This window comes from Aegilops tauschii, chromosome 5 (assembly GCF_002575655.3).
Source record: "Aegilops tauschii subsp. strangulata cultivar AL8/78 chromosome 5, Aet v6.0, whole genome shotgun sequence".
Taxonomy (NCBI): Eukaryota; Viridiplantae; Streptophyta; class Magnoliopsida; order Poales; family Poaceae; genus Aegilops; species Aegilops tauschii.
Window position 1 is genome coordinate 175,590,369 of NC_053039.3, and position 23,445 is coordinate 175,613,813.

General features: G+C 43.7%; 1 protein-coding gene across 1 annotated transcript; it reads right to left on the reverse strand.

Moving 5' to 3' along the window:
* Positions 1-18,268: 18,268 nt before the first annotated feature.
* LOC109781170 (uncharacterized) lies at positions 18,269-23,086 on the reverse strand. The gene is made up of 8 exons (XM_020339769.4): positions 22,937-23,086; positions 22,798-22,853; positions 22,663-22,714; positions 21,742-21,787; positions 19,857-21,638; positions 19,714-19,766; positions 19,183-19,624; positions 18,269-19,091 (listed from the first exon to the last, which is right to left on the reverse strand). Exons 6-8 carry the CDS (start codon positions 19,726-19,728, stop codon positions 18,964-18,966), a joined length of 585 nt encoding a protein of 194 aa, XP_020195358.2. The 5' UTR covers positions 19,729-19,766; positions 19,857-21,638; positions 21,742-21,787; positions 22,663-22,714; positions 22,798-22,853; positions 22,937-23,086; the 3' UTR covers positions 18,269-18,963.
* Between the last annotated feature and the right edge of the window lie 359 nt (positions 23,087-23,445).

The following is a 23,445-nucleotide window of genomic DNA, read 5'->3' on the forward strand; positions in this document are numbered from 1 at the left end:
TCAGATAATTTTTCATATATAACTTGTTTGATTTGGAGCTACGGTTGAATTTCTATGAATTTTAGAAGTTTGCACTATTTTCTGGAAATTCCTGACTAAAAATAAATCCAGAAAATGTAATACTGCGTCAGCATGATGTCATCACCGCGTCAGTGAGTCAACGGGCTGGCCAGGGTCAAACCTGACCAGCGGGACCCACTGGTCAGTGACCCTGTGACATTTTGTGTCACAGACAGGTGGGGTCGGGTCAACGGACACGTCAGCGTAGTCAAAACTGACACGTGGCCCCACGGTAATTAGATTAACCTTAAACTATTTGGTTAGCCGATTAGTTAAGCAGAGGGCCCGCATGTCAATGGCACAGGGCATCATTAGCACTAGCCTAATCGGGGTTAGGCCGGCGCTTAGCCGCCGGTGACCTCTGGCCACGGCGGAGGCACGCCCGAATCGCGGCTCCGGCGTCCATTCGACGCGCGGATGGGTGCTATGGGTAGCTAGCACTCGCGCCCATCCAATGGAACACGCGGGAGGCCGTGGGGTGGCCGGAAGCAGCGCCGGCATTGAGGTTAGCGGCGGCCGGGGCTACGGGACCGACGGAACGACGCTGCAGTGCACAGCAGGAGCAACGGTTGAGTGTTCTAGGCTCCTGACGGCGTGCTGAGCATGTTGCAGTGCTTGGTTGCGGTCATAGCTAGCTCTGGCCATGGCGGCGATGTGGCCTGACGGCGGCGAGCTTCGGAGCTCATGAGGACGGCAGCTACAGGGTGAAATCGACGAGGTGGTTAGGGGGAAAAGGACCGGAGCCTCACAGAGATTCGAACGGCGCCGTCGTTGAGCTCGGGGAGGCATTGGACGACGCAGATCGGCGGGCGAAGTCTGGCGGCAGATGCGGCGGTGACGAGCTCGGAGGCGTCGTCACAGGGCGTCCGGCGATGCATGGCTCGGCGGGGAGGTCGAGGGCGACGAGACGGAGCCTTTGGGCATGGCTGAAGAGTGAGGGCGCGGCTCTGGGCACGGTGGCAGCGAACGGTGGTGACGGCACGCTCGGTGTCTGCGTGAGAGAGTGAGACAGAGGAGAGGGGAGAGACCACGGGTGAGGGGGAGGGGAGAGAGACCTCTGGGCGTCTCCGTGGCGCGTCTAGAAGAGTCGGCGTCGCGGTGGAAGCAGGAGCTGGCATGCGCGCGGCGACCACGCGCCCACGGCGTCCTACTGGCGCGGGGAGGAAGACGACAGGGGAGAGAAGTTGGGCTGGGCTGGCTTTGGCCAGTAGGCCACTACGGTGGTGGGCTGCACAGTGAGGTTTCCTCTCTCTCTCTCTCTTTTAATTCAGTTTTTTCTATTTTGCTTTTCTGTTTTTGATTTAGTAATAATACTAAACCATTTTAAAAACTCCTGAGAAAATTTGTGGGCACTTTTAAAATATTTACTAACAGCCCTCAGATGTTTTCAGAATTATTGAAGCATTTAAAATATTTATAGCATTAAATGCTCCAATTCAAATACTTATGATTTAATCCAAAAAAAATCCAGAAATGACCTAGAAATATTGGCATCATTTTTGGCAGAGGTTTTCACCTTTATCAAAAATTATGAACATTTTCAAAGGCATTTTGGGTTTATTGAAAATATTGTTTATTTGAACCTAGTTGAATGCTGGTGCTAGGGTTTCAACATCCCCATTTCAAGTTTCTTTGAAAATTAAACATGATGACATGAGGAACAAGCAAAGTCAAACAAGGGCTGATCTGGGGCTGTGACAGCTGGCAAATGGCCAGGGGCGGCAAGGATATCCTCACCAAAGACACCCCCGAGCAACATCCCCCGGAGGACGGCGACCTGAGAGTATTGACGGTCTTCGAGACTTCGCTTCAAACAATCGGCACAAGAGGATACTTCGCGACCTCGCCGAAGTCTGCCAAGTCGCAGCAATAAACCCCTAGAACGACACGGCCATAACTTTCAATGCCCGTGACGAACTAAGATTCCGTTCAGTCCGGGCACCAGCTGCCTCGGTCCTCAATCCAATTGTGGATGGCTTTCGGCTCACTAAAGTGCTCATGGACGGCGGCAGCAGGCTAAACCTCATCTACAAGGACACACTCAATAAAATGGAAATAGACAGGAGCCGCATCGAGCAAAGTAATAAGATGAGGACATCAATACCATTGTTACACCCACAACCCCTGCTACTATACATACTGGACCGATTACTAGAGCTCGCGCACGCCAATTAAATTACCTGGTACTTTCGTTTCTTGGTAATGACTCTAATGTTCATGAGAATATGATGATGCCTAAATTGGATACATTTGTTTTGCTTACAAATGAAGGGCCTAGCTTGGGGGAGGATGAACATTGGAGCAAAAACAAGCATGGAGTTGATGGCATGCGCAAGGGAAACAAGAACGGAGTTTCAAGTGATGATTTCAGGACTTTGAAGCCACCACGCATGAAACCTTGGACGAAATATACAAGATGCCACTTCATAGTATTCTTCCAGAGGCTATTCTAAGTGTTGCGTCACCTTATTATTGGGCTAGGCCCATGTAATTTCGAAATACTTAATATAGGATGTTTTTAGAGTCCGTATGTGTGGGGAAACAAGAGTTCGGGTTGGTTTCGGACGCCTCCCTCAAGGGCCACGAAATTCCCCCCTCTTCCTCCATATATACAGCCCTTAGGGCGACGTTTAGACTTTGGGTTTTGTTTAGATTAAAAGTTCGCCATAGCTGCAACTTCGTGCACTTCGCTTGTGTTCAGTGACCAGATAAAGGTGTCACAGAACCCCACCTTCATCAATAAAGCTTTCCTCTTATATTCGCAATATCCAGATTGCATCTTAGTTTCTTGCTTGTTCTTCGTTTGCTCGCAGGAAACAGACCTTCGTGGTCAGGTTGATCGTGCTCCGGCGTGGTCAATAACCCTCGGAAGTTGGTTTAGCATTTGCTAAGGCGCGACGTCTCGCACATTCGTAGTCGGATCGTCAAGGTCGACTCCCACAGAAAACGATAGCCAACATCTCATCGAAACATCGGGATACCTTCGCCTCTATCAAGTGCTATCAGATTTCTAGGTTGCTCGGTGAGATTTTACAGTTTTTCGTAGTTTAGATCGAGTCTGTTCTTCATACCTACAGTCCACGAAAAAGCCACAAAAAAATTAGGGTTAGTTCATCATATCCGAACTAGTCTGAGCCTTTGCATAATCTTTTAGGGTTTTTGCTTGGTTGAATTTGCGGTTGCATCGTCGTGTCAAGTTGCTGGTCTTAGAGTATAGTCTTTTAGAGTTTCGAGTTCTGGTCATAAGTTGTCACGCCGCCGCCGCACCATCATCATCGCCCCTGCCATCTACCACCACCGCTTATCCGCCACTGCTCTGAATCCGTATCCATATACAACGACCAATCCGTATCCATATACCACCACCGATCCATATCCATATACCACCACCGCTACCATATACCACCATCGCTGCCATATCCTACCACCATATATCCACCACCAATCTGACTTCTTTTCATATTAGGTTTGTTTTCGAGATACTTTTATTTTCCGTTTCGTGTTTCCTTGCCTGAGTAGGTCTCGAAAAAAAAAGAGTTTGGAAAAAAACGAGTCTGGAGACCCCCGGGCAGTTTTTAGGCCAAAATTTCGGCGACCAAAAATATTTTTCCCTATCCTATTTTTAGGCTTTTCTGAGTCTTTTGAGCCACGTGCCATCATAGTGATTTTTTGTCACACTTCTTCGTCGTCGCTGCCTGATTTCCAAAAAAATAGTCAAAAAATTTCGTGCCCATCCTGTCATTTTGACCTGCGAAGAGTTTTGAGACACTCGCCATTATAGTGATTTTTCACACAAAAAACAGGAGCGCAAAAAAAATAGAGCGAAAAAAAATCCAGAGTGTGCTTTTCCCTTGTTTACGTGCAGCGCCGTGATTTTGTTCGTGTGCTAGGCTCGCGTCTCTAATACGGTCTAGCCTAGGACCAACACAGTACCGTCGTTGAGCGTTTATTCAACTTTGCATCTCTGAATTGATTATTGCTGACCCTTTTTTCTACCATATTATAAGCCTTCCTAGCTCCACATACATCTACGTCGTGCGTTTGACTCTCCCTGGTAATCGCTCTATCCAAGCTTTGAGAGTTTTTGACTATAGCGGTTGCCGATCACCGCCTGCTGTTGGGTAAGAACTGGTAAGAATTTGAGATTTGCTTGACGGATTTGTGACACCCACCACCACCACTTGTTAGTAGTCTGTAGAATCATATTTTTTTGTGTTTCTATTTATGCTAACCATGGCAGGATCACACGCCGATGAGACTGACTGGGAGAACTTGACGAACAAGGAGCTTCATGATAAGTTTCAGCAAATGATGAGTGGACAGGTGCAAGATGTTCTAAACAGATTGGAAGAGGCCATGGAGAAGATAGATGGCATGGAGAAGACGTTCGAAACAAAGCTCGATAACAAGTTTGCTGAATTGCTTTCGCGTTTTCCACCACCGCCGCCGGCTGCAGCTATCGCACCTCTACAACGAAAACAACAACGCCCCCTTCCAAATCAGTTCGGACGAGCGAAGCGTGTTCCTATTGAGGATGGTCAAACTTCTGGAGCTGCTGTACCTGCTGTTGATGCTTCTTTGGCTCCTGCTATTGCTGCTGCTAGTGCCGAGGAGGATGATGAATATGCGCGAGATTACGAGTATGAAGTTGATCAAAATCAGAACTACGTGCAACCACCAGCACACGGTCGCCCACATGCAAATAATCGCAATGGTAGGGCTGCATTACCAGCTCAGGTACGAGATCATGACCATCTTCCTAAACTGAAATTGAATATTCCACCATTTGAGGGTAGATATGTTCCTGATATATATCTTACTTGGGAGTTAGAAACCGAACAATGTTTTACATGTTTAGAATATCCCGAAGAGAGACGTGTTGCTGCTGCACTTTGTGCTTTCACTAGTTTTGCTTGTGTGTGGTGGTGTGAACATCGTAGATTATATCCGAATAATATTCCAACTATTTGGGCTGCTTTGAAAACTGCTACGCGTACTCGTTGGGTTCCACAATATTATCAACGTGAATTACTTCAAAAATTGCAGCGTTTAAGACAAGGAAAAAAATATATATAGGAATATTATCAGGAATTACAAACTGGCATGATTAGATGTGGTATTGTTGAGGATAATGAAGCTATGCTTGCACGTTTTATGGGTGGATTAAATAGAGAGATTCAAACGATTCTAGAGTATAAGGAGTATAATAATATCACTCGTTTATTCCATCTTGCTTGTAAAGCTGAACGTGAAGTGCAAGATCGACAAGCATTGTCGCGAACTAACTTTTCTGCAGGTCAACCTTCATCATGGACACCACGTGCATCGTCTACTTCCACTTCACCATCACCTCCATCAGGTGCCACCTCCAACCGTGATACAAGATAGCAGGCACAACCACCACTATCTGCCAAGAGCACACCTGCCGGGCCTGCACAGAGCTCTTCTTCTTCCATGGCATCAACAGGGCACACAAGTGATATTATTTGTCGTCGTTGTAAGGGAAGAGGTCATTATGCGAGAGAATGCAAATTTCGGCGTGTGATGATTGCTACTGAGGATGGTGGGTATGAGTCTGCTAGTGACTATGATGAGGAGATTTTGGCTCTTATTACACGTGAAGAACACGGTGGAGATGATTCTGATCATGAGACGCAATACATGGCTCCTGAAGATGCTGACAGGTATGAATGTTTGGTTGCTCAACGTGTTTTGAGTGTGCAGGTTACACAAGCTGAGCAAAATCAGAGGCATAATTTGTTCCATACAAAGGGAGTTGTGAAGGAACGTTCTATTCGCGTCATCATAGATGGAGGGAGCTGCAACAACTTGGCTAGCATGGGGATGGTAGAGAAGCTATCTCTCACCACAAGACCACATCCACATCCTTACTACATCCAATGATTCAACAACTGCGGCAAGGTTAAGGTAACACGTACTGTTCGTGTGCATTTTAGTATCTCTACATATGCTGATTATGTTGATTGTGATATGGTACCTATGCAAGCATGTTCCTTATTACTTGGTAGACCATGGCAATTTGATAAAAAATCTCTACACCATGGTAGAAACAATCAGTATACTCTTGTTCATAAGGATAAAAATATTACTTTGCTTTCCTATGACTCCTGATTCCATTTTGAAAGATGATATTAATAGAGCTAATAAAGCAAAACAGGAGAAAAATAAGAGTGAAAATCAGATTGTGGCAAAAGAATTTGAGCAACAAATGAAGCCTAATAATAAACCATCTAGTGTTGCTTCTGAAATTAAATTAAAAAGTGCATGTTTACTTGCCACCAAATCTGATATCTATGCACTAGATTTCAGCAAAAAAATTATTATGCTTTTGTGTGCAAAGAGGCATTATTTTCATTCGAGGACGTGCCTTCCTCTTTGCCCCCTGCTGTTGGCACCGATTTTGGCCAAAAGTAAAAGACAGTGCTTTGATATTATTCAAATTGAACCATTACATAAAATAACGAAACCAAAAAAGGCGATTTGCCGAATACACGGATAAAAATACCATGACAAAATGGTAGACCCCAAAAAAGGGGGGGAAGAAAATGAGCCATATCGCCATCTAAATTAGAGGACATATGACTTTCATACACATATGCCATTATCAATGGCGAAATTCCGATGTTGGCACAAATTCAAAGTTTCATAGACGACGCTAATATTGCCAAAATATTTTATCATATTTACAAGCATTACTCTGTCACCTCTAAGAAAAATGAAACGATAATGTTCGCGTAAAATAATATAACACGCAATGATGCGTAAAGAAAATGTCAAGCCATCGTATAATTATCAACCAAAAAAGTTGTCCTGTGTCACAATAATTAATTTGGCCTAGCTAGCCCAGTCATACATATGGCTACGTACATGTATGGTGCAAGTATGAGCTACGTGCATGCATGTGTTATGCATGGATTAATTATGCGGCAAGATTAAAAGCTAATTAAGTAATTAGCCGGCCCATGGCCACACCACGTATGGCCTGCATGCATTAAACGTATTATAGTCAGCTGGGCCCATCCAACTAAACTCTCAAAGGCCATTAAAAAAACTGATCGCATAGAAGAAATCCACTCGACCAAGTTTCCTGCACGATTAGACTAGAATGTGGGCAAACCCCCACGATCCCATGATTACAAGACGTGAGCGCGTCCAGCCGAAGGCCTCGCCTGCTCTCTTCTCTCCTATAAATACCAGCTAGAACAACGTTGCCAAGGTTGCTCGCTCATCATCGATCCATCCATTGCTCGCTCATCATTCATACAGTCCATCACTCACACACACATACATACGCTGCAACGCCGCTAGCTTCGTCGCCGGCCGTTCCGTTCGCTCGCCGTCGTCGCTGCCGGCTGTTCGTCCGCTCGCCGTCGTTGCCGCCGGCCGTCCGTCTCGTTCCGTCCGCTCGCCGTCGGCACCGGCCGTCCGCTCGCCGTCGTCTACGTACGTCGCCGGCCGCACTGCTCATCATCTGCACCGCCCACAAGCTGCTAAATGCCAGCGTTGCTCATCTACATCACCACTTCACACGTATGGGAGGAAAGCCAAGGCAAGGTGAGAGTACATGGCTACCTCCTTGCTCCCTTCTTGATGCATTCCTCTTGAACCATATGTCTGAAGTAGTATTGGTGTTCTACGATCACTCCAAATAGCACACCTAGTTTGGTCTCATGGGATCTAGCATCCCTTGTTGATACAAACCATGGTTAAGATATGTTCATCTTGTCTTGGTCTCATGGGATCATCCATCTCATGTTGATACAATTCAAGAATAAAAATATGTCTATCTTTGTTTGGTCTCATGGGATCTTGCATCTCATGTTGATACAATTCAAGAACAAAAAATATATTCCTTCTTGTTTTGGTCTCATGGTGATCTTGCATCCCATGTTGATACAATTCAAGATATCCATCGACGATGCTTTATTCTTACCATGTATCTCATATATTTTCGGTTCTACTCACAAGTTTCTTCTTGTCTTGGTCTCATGGTGATCTTGATCCCATGTTGAAACAAATCAAGATAATGCATGAGATGCCTAGTGGTCATATATCACTCCTCAATCCTATAATGATGCAAACTAAGTGCACACGTGCGACCAAAAGTTATGCTCATCTTGTTTTCGTCTCATGGCGATCTTGTATCCCATGTTGATACAATTCAAGAATAAAAATATGTCTATCATGGTTTGGTCTCATGGTGATCTTGCATCCCATGTTGATACAAACCAAGGATATAAATAGAAGTAAACCTCATATTGATTGGGTTTCATAAAGTCCCATTTTGTTCTAGACCCATAAATGCATCAGTATAGGGTGTAAACTTGGTGCATGCGGCTATATGTTCATTAGTCTCAGGAAGTAGCATCACATGCTCGGATTTTGTACTAGTGAATACCCATGACTTTTGATCTTCATGGTTTAGGGTCATATATCTAGACTTTGAGAATTGTCATATACTTCATCTGCCCATGCAAAACATAAATCGATATATACTCCTGTTTGGTTACACTACGAGCATACAAGTTGTGCTACGTTAGTGATAATACAAGCGTGAAGAAATCAACATACTTCACTTGGGTATGCTACACATGGGCACAATGTTGCTACATGATGTTAGTACTAATACAAGTGAAGTGAAACTTCATAAAAATATTCTCATGCACCGCAAATCCGAAGTCATATAAATATTTGACTAGATTCACTTAGTCACATGCCCATATATGATATGTTCGAGACTAGCAAAACTTGTATTTAAGCATAACCCATATGTCATAATATAATATCTCATACAGATTAAAATTGTACCATGCATCGAAAAGTAACTAGGGTCATATCCTATGTTACTCGCACTAAACATAATATAGTGTGATCGAATATGTCATCAACAAATTTTATATAGCCCTCGCATATAATGGGTCGAGGCAACGCTATATGCGTTGCTATAAAGTAAACCCAACATTCTGCCTTTAACTCATAAAAAGAGTTATGCCCTATATTGCATATACACCGTTAGCCCGGCTAGTTAACCAGTAAATAAGATAACTATTACATATTCGCGATGGTTAATGAGCTAGGCATAAACATGCTATATGAATGAACATTGTCAAATCATGAATGTTGTGCGACGCATATGTTAGCATAGACGAAGTTCAAGGCTCTCCGAGTACGCCGACGTCGAAGACAGTGAAGAGGATTTTTATTTCTACATTTTGTAGTTTTCTTTTAATTCTACATTTTGTAGTACTCATGTGTTGTGATGCTATGTAATAGATATGTTGGAATTCTTAATCAGGGGTTTTCTCTACGGAGATATAATTAATAGATCTTTTATGTAAATGTAAGAGTTCTGGAAATAAAGTACCTGCAATGTTTGATCCTATTTTTATTCCATGCATTTAAATTATTCACTCCGTATCAATGACGTGGACGCGTATTTTCACGCCCGCCATTTTCCCGTCATCAGATTCTGGCACACCCGGTGGGACTATTTCTTCCCTCACCTTTGAAATTCCAACATAGCATATGACATATGACTTCCCATAATATATCTCCCAAATACATCAAATTTCCGAGGATTAATATATTTTTCCTCTATTTTCACTAGGTATGGAAGGCCAAGTGTAGCAGTTTGTGACTCTTCGCTTTGGTGACCTCTGGCTTGATGTGCCAATTGGTCCTATCGTGACCTCACTAAGTGAAAGTTGGAAGACTACTGCTGCATCTCCAGTTGTACCAGATCAAGAAGAAGTCACTTCTCCACCAATGGAGGGGTTCACACCTGTTTTGTCAAAGTCTGCAAAGAGGAAAATGAGGGATGCTAGAAAGAGGGTTGCTCATAGTTCTGCAAGAGTGGTTACTCATGCTCCAGTGTCAGTAATGAAAGGAAGGATTGTTGAAGCAGGACCATCCATCCGCTAGCAGTCCAAGGACAAGGGAAACAAAGTGGTGTTTGAGAAATCCGAGTTTCCGCCACTTGTTTATAAGGGAAAAGAGAAGATGGTGGAGACACCCAACTCCAAGCTACCTGGGAAAAGAGGCGGCGTTGCGGTCATATTGCCGTCAGCGTCGTCTTCAACAGGAAGGCCCACCAACGCTCGGAATATACTTCGAGCCGATGCTCCCGAGTTTGTCCCCTCTCTGGCCCATAAACCTAGTGAGGAATGCTTCGGAATAATTCAAAAACGTTCCCTAGAATGGAAGGGAGTGTGCCTTACACCTGGTGACCTGAAAACAGGCAACATAGATCCAACATCTGCACCATCAGTTCCTCTGTTTGAAGAAGCACCCATCTTACGAGAGTCCTTTGAAGGTTTGTTTGATCCAGTGCGACATCAACGGCGACAGAGAAATGTCCGTCGATCTTGGATTGATCTTCCAGCTGCCGTAGATCAAGATGCGGTGAGCCGACACCGTTCTCATGTGAGCTAGTCTATCAAGGGGAGATGGAAAAGCACTCGTCCAAAGATCCAAGTTCAGAATCCAGATGACTCAGATGTTGTTAAATGCATGTGTCAAGCAATAAGGTCACAGCTTCCCGGTGCATCCACATCACAAAATGATGAGGGTGGTGCCATCATGCGACTAGCGGCGGCCCTGGCCCAACGACCTGAGTACCAAGAGTTGATTCAGCAACATCCTAAACACCAAGAGTATGTGAACCAAGCTGCTCGTGTCCGTTCAAGAAGGGCGATGTACAAAGAAAGAGAAAGGGCGGTACGGGCATAGTCTGGGTCAAGCAGAGTCCAAGGGGCAGAACACGTTCCATCAGATGAGGACAGTCCGGCTAAAGTGAACAAGTGGCTATCAAATCCATCAAATGAGGTGGCCACGAGCTTGTCTCCATGGCCCTCTCGTAAGCAGACCAAGAATAAATCATTCGAGGTGTTCCAAGCAATGCCAGTTGGTGTCAGGGCGGCGTCAGACAAGACGAGCGAAACATCCTCCACATCAATACATTTCAAGAGGAAGAAGGCACGCAAAACTGTCATAGAAGGTCCCCGTCGTACGACACGAAGCCAAAAGGGTTCAGATTATGAAGAACTTGGGTCCAACTATAGTGGGTCTTATAATCCCCTATCGGACAGTACCCCTTGTCCTTCTAAAAATGAGATAGAACTCCGCCATAGTGCAGAGCATACAGAACAAGTCCTAGCCGTGAATGAAACTCGTTCGGTTGAAGAGCAATTAGCCAACCTTATGGCAGCACTTCAGCGAAAGGAAGACGAGCTCGCAGCCCTTCGAGTTCAGATGAGCAATAACCAAAACAAAGGAAATGAAGGGGATGGTGGCGCAAGTGCTAGCAACCAACATGGAGGAGCAGGGCTTAACCTTGAGGCGATCCAAATAATGATCGCTGAAGGGGTAAAGTCGCAGTTGATGCAAACTCAGTACTCGATGCGGCCAGGGTATGTTAAGCCGTACCCACCTGATGTGGACCTAGTTCCTTTCCCAACAAATTACAGGCAACCGCAGTTTAGTAAGTTCAACGGGAGTGGATCTCCCCATGAGCACATAGCACACTTCCTTGCTGCTTGTCAGGATACAGCTAACAACGGAGCACTTCTCCTTAGGCAGTTTGTATAGACATTGTCCGGGCCTGCCTTCACTTGGTACAGCAAGCTACCTCCAAGCTCTATAAAAACAAGGGGACAAATGCAAAACTCATTCCTTGAGCATTTTTATAGCACGCAGAGGACGGTGGGCATAACTGAGTTGACCCAAACTGAACAAGGGTTCAACGAGAGGGCAGCTGATTTCATAAATAGATGGAGAAACCTAAGTCTTCATTGCCCACAACCAATTACTGAGCCAGTTGCAGTGAGCATGTGCATGAACAATCTCCGCTCAGAAGTGGCTGTCCAGTTACAAGGAGTGAGGCCCCTCACGTTTGAAGAGTTAACTTCCAAATCCACGAATATAGAAAATTTTATGCAGCTTGTCGCTCGTCGAACAAAAACGACGTTTAACAAGCCTACAGACAAAGGTGGTCAGCGTGAAAAGTTGCCGATGAAACCCAAGTCTGCACAAGCCATGGAGACAACGACGGTAAAACCTCGGTTTCAGCCCGGAAAAGCACCTATAGGAAACAAGGACAGCGAGATGCACAGGTTGGTAGGAGGCCAACTCTAAGCGAACGACAAAATAGGGAGTACTCTTTTCTTGTAGAAGAAATTGATGACCTTTTCACTGGTTTAAAGGAGTTGAGTCTGATAGAACTTCCCAAGCCCAAAAGGTTGGAAGAAGCTTCAAAATTTGATGATCCAAATTTCTGTCACTACCATCGCATTTTGGGCCATGCACTCAAAGATTGCTTTGTTGTGAAGAATATCATCCAGAAAATGATCGATGAGGGGACCATTGATGCGGATCTCCTCAAAAGCATGACAAAGGGAAAGAAAAAGGCTTCAGCAAATGTCGCCACCCTCCAAGATGAAGCGGTGAGTTGTGCATCTTCAAATATGAGGGTTACTTATGATGATGCAGTACTGATTTCCGAATATGGTTCTTCTCCTATGATAATTCCAGGCCTTGCCAAATCGCAAGATCAGCATAAAGGAGAGGCTCACACTCCCTGCAGTAATGGGGCAGCCCAAGATTGGGGGCAACGGCGGTCAAAACGCCGTGTACTACCCCCAGTGATGGAAGAAGCCCCTCCTCTGCGCTTCGCACCAAAGATATATCAGCACACCATGAAGCGCATGAGAGTACCAAGTGAAGAATTCAATGTTCTCACTATTGGTGTGTTCGAGGATGACGGCGAGTCTCTGTGCTTCCCTGAAGAAGAACCGTTAGAAGTTGATCTGGTTCATCTTACATCAGGTCGTCAATTAGCAGACCCTCATCCTCCACCTAGAAAGGAACCAAAAAGTAAGGATGCAGTTCCGAATGATTCGACAGACCCTGCATGTAGGGTGCCAGTCAAGTATGATGTAATCGCACATTTGAAGAAAATACCAGCTATGCTTTCTGTGTATGATGATTTGTGACTTTCATCTAATATGCGTAAAGCTCTTGTCATGGCACTCACGTTTCCTAAAGACTACAGAGTAGAAGTATCTCAAACCGAGGTAGAAGAATCTGAAGTCCTAAATATGACGTTCACAGATAAGGGTATGTTGTTAGGCCCCAAGAAGCACAACAGACCTCTTCTCATGTTCGGCGAAATTGATGTATTGCCAATAAATCGCATAATGATAGATGGTGGGTCAGCTATAAATCTGCTACCATTGCGTACACTCAAAAAGATTGGATATTCCAAGGGAGATTTGAGAAAGTCTAACGTGGTTATACATGGATTTAACCAATCAGGACAAGAAGCTATGGGTACCATTTCGTTGGTTTTAAAATTGGATACACTATCCACATATGTGAAGTTTCACGTGATTGATGCGGCTACATCATATAATGCATTGCTTGGACGCTCATGGTTACACGAGAATCAAGTTGTGCCATCCACTTTACATCAGTGTATCAAATATATAGATCGGACAGGTGATACATCAGAATATTCGCTGATAAGAAGCCATTCACTATAGCCGAATCTTTCTATGCTGATGCAAAGTTCTACTTCGAGCCCGTTGATAAGGTGCAGAAGCCAAAATCCTGGAAAATACCCGAGCCAAATGTGGTAGAAAAGGAGGTCGTAGAATCCTCGTCAAAGAAAAAGACCTATCAGTATATACCAAGCAACCAAAGGAAGAAGGGTGACCCAATATTTCGTGTCATAGACAAATCCCATGACATGAAAGGTACTAATTTCCCTACGCCTTTACCTCCTGTGGTACAATATAGAATAAAACAACCCCAAAAAGAGCCGCGTCGTTCAAACGTTGGTGAAAGTGAAAATAAAAATACAACACAAATATCTTCGTTTAACAAAGATGATGAATCTTCACCCATTTCTTTTTATGATAACAGGGTCTTGTACATGATGCAGCAAATGGGCTATGACATCGCCACTGGCCCGTCCTTATGTGATGGCCGGGGACAACTAGTACCATTCGAAAAGGTGTTATCTCAAGAACAACTCGAAGCTCTGCACGAAGACCATGTTTTAAAAGAAATGAAGGATGGGTTAGGATATGAGGTTTGTATGGCTTCGGCTGAGTATACGGACATGACAGAAGCATCTCCGCAAATGGAGGATGGCAACCAATGTACCGTGGATGACTTGGAAGAAATAAATATTGGTACGACTGATGATCCTCGTCCAATTTTTATTAGCAAATACTTGTCCAAAGAAAATAAACTAAAATATCATGAGTTCCTGTGTGCAAATAGAGACGTATTCGCTTGGACTTATGAAGAAATGCCTGGGTTGGACCCAAACATAGTTGTCCATCATCTTGCTGTGTGACATGACGCCACACCAGTGAAGCAAGCTCAAAGAAAATACCGGCCTGAAATACTTCCACAAATAGAAGCCGAGGTCGACAAACTCATAGCCGCAGGGTTTATTAGAGAACTCAAATATCCCACATGGGTCTCTACTATTGTACCAGTTAAAAGGAAAAATGGTCAAACACGCATATGTGTAGATTTCAGGGATATGAATAAAGCATGTCCCAAAGATGATTTCCCAATACCCATCTATGAAATACTAGTTGATGCTACTATGGGGCATGAAATATTTTCTTTCATGGATGGTTGTTCCGGCTATAATCAAATTAAAATGGCACCTGAGGATGAAGAGTTAACAGCATTCCGCACACCTAAAGGCATATATTGTTATAAAGTAATGCCTTTTGGATTAAAAAATGCTGGGGCGACATATCAATGAGCAATGACAATCATCTTAGACGGGTTGTTATATGTGATTGTTGAATGCTATATAGACGACATAGTTGTTAAATCAAAGCATGAACAAGACCACCTGAAACACCTTGAAATGGTTTTTGAGCGTCTTAGGCAACATAATCTAAAAATGAACCCCATGAAGTGCGCATTTGGAGTTTCCTCTGGAAAATTTATCGGTTTTGTGGTTACAAAAAACGGTATTCAGATCGATCCAAGTAAAATAAAGGCGATTGTTAAGATGCCACCACCGACAAACTTACATGTACTAAAGAGTTTCCAAGGCCATCTAGCATATATTAGGAGGTTTATCTCAAATTTGTTTGGGAGATGCAAACCTTTCTCGCAACTTATGAAGAAAGGAGTCCCTTTTGAATGGGATCAAGCATGCCAAAACGCATTCCTAGAAATTAAGAAATATTTGATAAATCCTCTTATTTTAGGCACACCGATTAAAGACCGACCATTAATTCTCTACACTGCTGCAATGCCTACATCACTAGGTGCACTCCTGCCGCAAAATAATGATGTAGGAAACGAAACGTCCCTGTATTATCTTGGCCGCACCTTGGTAGGGACCGAGTGCAACTATCTAGACATGGAAAAAATATGTCTCGCACTGGTGTTCGCTGCATAAAAATTGCGACACTACATGTTAGAACACACTGTACATTTAGTCTCAAGAGCAGACTCACTCAGATATATCTTAAGTAAAATGGTACTCTCAAGGAGACTAGCTAAATGGGCGATGCTTTTGTCACAATTTGACATCACGTATATACCGCAAAGGGCCGTAAAAGGCCAAGCTTTGGCTAACTTCCTTGCGGCACATCCGATCCCAGCTGGTTTTCCTATAGATGATGACTTGCCAGATGAGGACGTATTCGCCACGACGGTTACAAAATCAACATGGCAAATGGACATCAATGGCGCTTGCCGGCAATCTGGGTCAGGCGCTGGAGTCGTTTTCATTACACCTAATGAAGGGATGATCCCATACTCATTTACCCTAACTTCGGCGGTGTCAAATAACTCAGCCGAATATGAAGCTCTTATCATTGGGCTTGAAATAGCAATAAACATGGGGCTCGATACGCTCTCTGTTTATGGGGACTCACAATTAGTGATTAATCAATTGAGGGGGACCTACATGGTAAAGAAACAAGAGTTGTTACCATATTTCAAAAGGGCGAAAGAGCTTTTAGCTATGTTCGTAGATATAAATGTTGAACACATAGTTAGGAACCAAAATGAAAAGGCCGACGCCTTAGCTGGTTTAGCTGCTGGTATGTCATTAAACTCAGACGAAACAATGGACGTACACATAGAGGAGCGAAGAATACTGCTAATATTTGCTGAAGAAGAAGAAGCGATAGTATCTTCTGCAATGACAGCTGATGTATGTGAAATCGAGGTAGGGGATTGGCGAGCACGATTCCTCGAATATCTACTTCATGGATACCTACCTCTTGATGCTAGCGAAAGATCTAGAATTCACAAAAGGTCAACCCATTAGACATGCATCAACGACATACTCTATAGGTGTTCCCATGATGGCATATTATTGCGCTGCCTTGCCGGAAATGAAGTTATGGAGGCCTTAAACGAGGTGCATGCTGGAATATGTGGCTCGCACCAATCAGGGCCTAAATTGCACTACCAATTAAGGCGTCTAGGTTACTACTGGCCCACAATGTTTGAAGACGCCACTAAATTTGCAAAGAAATGCCATGAATGCCAAGTGCATGCTGACTTTATACATTAGCCGCACGAACCACTCCATGCGACAAATATGTCTTGGCCTTTTGAAATGTGGGGAATGGATATAGTTGGGCCAATTCATCCACCATCGTCCAAAGGTCACAAATTCATTTTAGCAGCGACAGACTATTTTTCCAAGTGGGCTGAACTTACACCACAAAAGGAAGACAAAGTGGAGAATGTTGAACATTTTATAAGAACACAACTCATTTATCGCTTTGGTGTTCCTTCTCGGATTATGTCTGATAATGGACTCCTTTTAAAAACAAACAAGTGGAAAGATTATGCTCAAAGTTTAAGATAGACCATCATTATTCCACGGCATATAATCCTGCCGCCAATGGACAAGCAGAAGCTTTCAACAAAACTCTTTGCAAGTTACTAAAGAAAGTTAGATCAAAAAATAAACATGACTGGCATGAAAAGCTTCTCGAAGCCTTGTGGGCTTATAGAACCACAATACGCACGCCGACAGGAATGACACCTTATTCCTTAGTATTTGGAGGAGAAGCCGTTCTACCTTTAGAGGTACAGATCACGTCATTGAGAGTCGCTACACATGAAAATTTGTCGGAAGAAAAACCAGTACAATTGCGTCTCGATGAATTAGAAAGACTAGAAGGTAGACGACTTCAAGCTTTGCAAAATCTTGAGGCATACCAAGCTAGGATGTCTCGAGCATTCGACAAACGAGTTAAAAGAAGGTCGTTCAAACAAGGAGATCTAGTACTTGCGGTCATCCGTCCTATGAAAATCGTGCGACGGATGAAAGGAAAATTTGAACCAAAATGGGAAGGTCCCTTCGTCATAAAAGAGGTTTATTCTAGCGGCGCATATAGAATCATATCACCAGATGGGGAATACTTGCCGGCACCGGTAAATGGGAAATTCCTTAAGCGTTACTATGCATAAAAAGGATATTACTCCATACCCTCACGAGTCTAAACTGGGGCACAAAAAATAATTACTCCAACGACTTACGAGTATTCTTTGATGCAAAGAACATAAATCATCGAGCGCACTCCATACCCTCATGATTATAAACCGGGGCACACAAAATCACTCCAATAAACTTACGAGTCTAGACTATGGCACTTAGGATAAAGTAAATAGATTTCACTCCAATAAACTTACGAGTCTAAACTGTGGCACTTAGGATAAAGTAAATAAATTTCACTCCAATAAACTTACGAGTCTAAACTGTGGCAGATATTTTTTTATAAACTCCAACGACTTGCGAGTATAAACTGTGATGAAAAAAAGCATCCAAATTACTCCATACCCTCATGAGTATAAACTGGGGCTTACCAAAAAAAAAGATACTCCAACAACTTACGAGTATAAACTGTGATGCCAAAAAAATCATCCAAAATACTCCACACTCCTACGAGTATAAACTGGGACACAAAAAAAACCAATGACTTACGAGTATAAACTGTGATGTAATAAAAAAATAAACATCAAGCAGGCTCCAGACTTCATAAGCTTAAACCGTCGTACAAAAAAATGGTACGTACATGCATATATATAATAAAAATAGAATAAAATAAATAAGGCTTCAGGCCATACACAATGATAGTGTAAATAAATAAGGATGCTTCAACGTCAAAGCTGGCGTACTAGCACATCATGCATAAAATTTGGAGTTCCCACGTGAATAAACAAAGTACTGCTACATTTGAAGTGAAACTGAGTACTGAACATAAAATGATTCAAAGGGAAACGATGAATTGAAATGGATAAATAAAAAAACTAAGCGAAGTCTAGGCCTTCTCAAGGAGCTCGCCAGTTCTGCAGGCTGTTCAACAACTGACTTGCTTCAGTCTTTAAATCTGCTGTCTTTTGTTTAAATTCAGCAAGCCTTGTACATTTGCCAGCATTGGTATCTTGTAGACTCTTCACCAACTTCTTCTGTTCAGATTGATGAGCATCATGTGCTTGTCGGCGCTGTTCCATTTCCAATTTAAGCCTGTCCAAAATAGCAGTAACCTCTTCAAGCTGGGCCTTCAGCTCTGCTTCCCGTGCCTCTATTTCAGTGCACTTCTTTTCTACGGCAGATAAGTCCTCAATTATGGCCTTGGAAACCTCATGTCCAGACTTAATCTTAAGTTCTACTTCAGCAAGAACATGTTCATCTCGCTCGGATTCCCTCGTGAATTTGGTCTGGCCACCCTCCAACTTCTTGGAAAGGTCAATAAGCCCGACCAAAATGGCCTGCACCTTAGCTACCTCAGGCACTTGCGTGGGCAGCATTTGAGAAACACTCTCAAGCATCATGCGTCGCTCGGGATCACCAAAGGTAGAGTCGTTCAGTCCTTCGAGGGCTCATTTCACTACGAAATCCGTAGCATCCACAAACATGTCCTTGATGAAACTGCAGTCAATCTGTGCGCCTTTCCCTGATACAACCATCACCTCAGGGTCTTGTGAGTGGCGAATTTCTTGGTCACAACCTAAAAAAAAGGAAGAGTCGTGAGAATTTGATGATAATGATGGTTCATAGACACGGCCAATTAAATAAATATTTATAGGTAAATAAACTACCAGGTAAAGTTGACAAGAAATCAAGAGCACTAGGGGTATGGGGCACAGCTTCAGACACACCCGGGCTGGAAGGTAGACGACTTGTGCCACACTCGCCAATGGTATAATCCTTGAAGGATAAATCGAAAAGGTCACCAAGGCCATGGTCCTTTTCTCCTGTGAGAACATGGCCAAAATCTTCATCATTAACAAGGCTACTGAGTTCAACATCTAATGACGGACCGTCCAAGGTTATTGGTTCAGAAAAATCATATTTTTCAGAAAAATCAAGTTTGCGCTTGAGGGGGAGCCTCTCTTCCTCGTCAGCATGAGTGGGCAAGAAATTTCTACGCTTCTGTCCGCCGGTGGCCGGGGCAGTTTCCGGAAGATCATCACTAGCCACTAGCAATGGATGAGCAGAGGAAGAACCAAGTGCAATAACAGACTTTGGTACGCCACTTTGCTGCAGCCAGATATATAAAAGGATGATATTATTAGTACTGATTAGTACAACAAAGAAATGAACAAGTCGCATGCAGACCATTAACTCACCTCTATAGATTTCATGGGTTGAGTAGCGACAGCATCCTTAAAATTCGCTTCTTCTATTAAAAGGAGATATAGAAAAAATGAGACAAAGAAAGGAGCAAACGAACTATGGTAGTACCAAATATATATAGATGTATATATCTTACCTTTTTAGAGTTGATTAAAGGTTCATCATTTGAGAGAAAGCCACACAGAATGGGACGTCAGTGGTCCATAATTCTCTTGCCATTCAATTTGAGGGCTGCAATATGCTCTTCCTTACCCCTGGCCGAGACTTCCTTTATAACAACAAAATCATTTTCTGAAAGCTTGCGAGGAACTATGTACTCCTCTCCGTGTTTAAGAAAATTACGTTTCCGCGGATTATAATTCGGACCATTCGAAATGCCCATACGAAGAGTATTGAATATGTTGTTAAATGGTTTCATAAATCCCACCCACCAGTTGTTCCAGGCCACAGGAGAAAATGCCTCATGCGCATCGTTAAGAAGGTACTGGATCTCTCCTTGGTCCGAGCGTATCAAATGCGACCAATACGCATATGCAACTCCAATATCCTTCTTTGTGTACACGCTGACTAACGGAGCATAGGGCACTTGTTGTCTCAAAGTAAGTTGTCGTGCAACTCGACCAGGATGATATGGCTCCGCTATGCAAAGATCATCAACATCAGTAGCACGCCCCCATGGAAGCATACCCTGATGTGAAGAAATGGTGAAAGATCTTTGCAACTGATCCACCCCGACCAAGTTCTTTGGAGTATAAGGATTCCAAAAAATATTGGCTCGGTCATCAAGGAAAATGCGTGCCTTAGCAGGAGTGAAAGTTACGGGAACCCGAAACATAGTTTTAACCATGGTTGGTTGCATCGGCAATTGCTTAACATCTAGAAGATGTTTCCCTTTCACTTTGTCCGTAAATGGTTTTCTCAAATAGAGACCCATCCACCCCGCGATATAATGCACTGGCCAAAGTCTTTTCTCATAAGAGGGAGCAACGGGGTGCATACTGATCCTTCGAAGAGAATAATACAATGAACAAAGTGCTGAGGGAGCCAAAGAGATCTTGCGACCCGAAACGATCCAAGAGGCCATAAGAAGGACACCGGGACGAATGTAAGGCCCCCCACCAACAACCACGTAAGAGCAAAGCCAGTGGGCTATAAAAGCCGCAACATACATGTGTTGTTCCCGAAGGGAGGTGAAAGATGAAGTGCGTTCGCGTTTGTTATGGAAATGGTCACACCAAACTTGAAAAGTCACACTTCCATTTTCGCGGCTGAGCCAAGAGAATTCTTCTAAAAGGCCAGATAAGAAATTTGGGAACATAAGCTTTGAAGGTTCTAGGTCATCTATAGAGGGAACATATTCCTCGTATGGATCTCCAACTGAAGGAAGACCTGACATTAGAAGCATGTCAAGCAGAGTCACAGATGAAAAAAGAAAAGTATTTGTTTCTGGATCCCATCTTTCCAGTAGTGACCTCAGTAGCGAATCTGAAACTTCATACTCACCGAGGGAGCAATAAATAGCCCCATATATGTAATCGGTGTTCTCCGCTTTTCCTTTCAAACAAAACGAGTGGTTATTCAATATAGAGATGCCCCACTCAACATAGCCATTGGGTTGCGGAACATAATCGACTGTGTGACCATCCCAACCTAGACCTTTTGCTACCATCCTGATCCCTAGGGTGTAGGCTTCATGATCAGGTTTAGGATAAGGTGCTTGTGGATGAAAAGAATAGTCACTAAGAGTAGACCCCACATTCCAACCACGAGGATGGCGCGTCAAATCCGCATGTGCGAGCACCTGCTGTCCGATCACTGGGTTGACCTCTTCACTAGTATTAGGCCCATATAGATGCCGCTCAGCTAACTGACAAATCGACAGTTGATTGGAAGGAACAGGCCCCTCACCATGCGCCATCTATATGTAAAAAGGCACAAAATGAATACAATGGCATGTATATGTGTAAAAGAAACGCCTGGTTAAATAAGAAAAGAAGAAGGGAAAGTCACGATGGTGTTACCTAGCTTTATTAGCAATTATTCTCGGCCAACCATTCAATACTTTCCCTGTATGTAAAACAAAAAGAGGGAACACTTCAGTAAATAAAAAAACATTAGACCCAAGCATAGGTTGTATATGTTATGATCTGCTTGTTGTGAAAAACAAAACATATTTTTGATATAATATACGTGTGACGCTTATAGTCGTCTCCACGGTCGTACGACGGACCAAGCCCACATAGGGACTTGCCGGGACGCCGACCGTGAGAAAGAAAACATATTGCTGGCATAATATCATCTCCGCGGTTGTACGACGGACCAAACCCATATAGGGACTTGCCGGAACGCCAACCGGAGATCAATCATATTTTCCACACACATCGCCGACCGTGAGAAAGAAAACATACTGCTGGCATACTATCATCTCCGCGGTTGTACGACGGACCAAGCCCATATAGGGACTTGCCGGAACGCCAACCGGAGAGAAATCATATTTTCGACACACATGCTAGGCTTGTTGTTCTCGACGGTCGTACGACGGACCAAGCCCACATAGAAACTTGCCGGAACGCCAACCGTGAGAAAAACGTATTTTTGACATAATATATACATCGCGCTTGTAATCATCTCCACGGTCGTACGATGGACCAAGCCCATATAGGGACTTGCCGGAACGCCGACCGGAAGGAAATCATATTTTTGACATATATGCTATGCTTTCTGGTCTCGAGGCTATACGACGGACCAAGTTCATACAAACTTGCCGGCACGCCAACCGCAAGACAAATATATTGCTTGATCACACATGTAAGTTCAAGTAAGGTGCCATATAAACGTATCCAAATGAAATTGCATGCCATGATGATGTGCGTTCATGTCTACTGTACATATCCTACTTCAAACAAAATTGAACAGGAAAGAGACAGGCCTCGGAGTGTTACCTGGCCGGAAAGCAAACGGGCGATCTATTCTACTAGATTGTAATCACCTCACCTAAAAACACAAAAGGGAGAGAAGGGAAGTTAGGTTAAGATACATGAATAATCTACTCCTAAGGGAAGCAATCACATACTCACCAGCATCTGAGGCAGAAAGCAATCTGCATCTTCATGGGAGTTGCTAGCTTCCGTGCCTAAGAAAAAAGCAAATCGGAGTTCAGCTAGATGATGGAGACGCAAGGATATATGCCATCATTGCCTTAATCGCGATACGTACCGGTAGTCTGCTGAAGAGCGGACTTTGATTAAGATCGGCAAAGTGCCGTAGTCACTGAAGCCCGGGGATATGAAAAGAGAAGAAAATACATTTGTTAAACTGAGGACGAGAGAGACGCTCGCCAGTACGCGGCTGGGATTCGGTAGTAGCAGCTAGCTCTGGATAACTCTCTCCTTTTTTAAATGTCAACTCCTTATCCTTGAGACTCTCAACTAACCGGCAAACTCATAGCGAACCTCCAAGATTAAGGCCTTATCTAGTTAACGGATCCAAACAAACTTTCACATGCACGGTACACAACTGGCCTAACGTCAAGCCGGCCATTTCAATAAAGTATATATGCATGCGCTTCCGGGGTAAAGCCAAATCATGAAGGCACGTAAAAAAAGGGGAGATATATATATATTTTTTCAAGCTCTGAATCCGAATGAAAAAACATTCACATTCAGACCTCGAGGGGCATCTGTTGGCACCGATTTTGGCCAAAAGTAAAATACAGTGCTTTGATA

Bases quoted from the DNA above. Each gene is read 5' to 3' on its own strand.
- LOC109781170 (XM_020339769.4), bottom strand. The intron at 19,092-19,182 runs GTAGTTTATTTA...CCTTTTTTTTAG, and splicing joins TTTCTTGTCAACTTTACCTG to GTTGTGACCAAGAAATTCGC.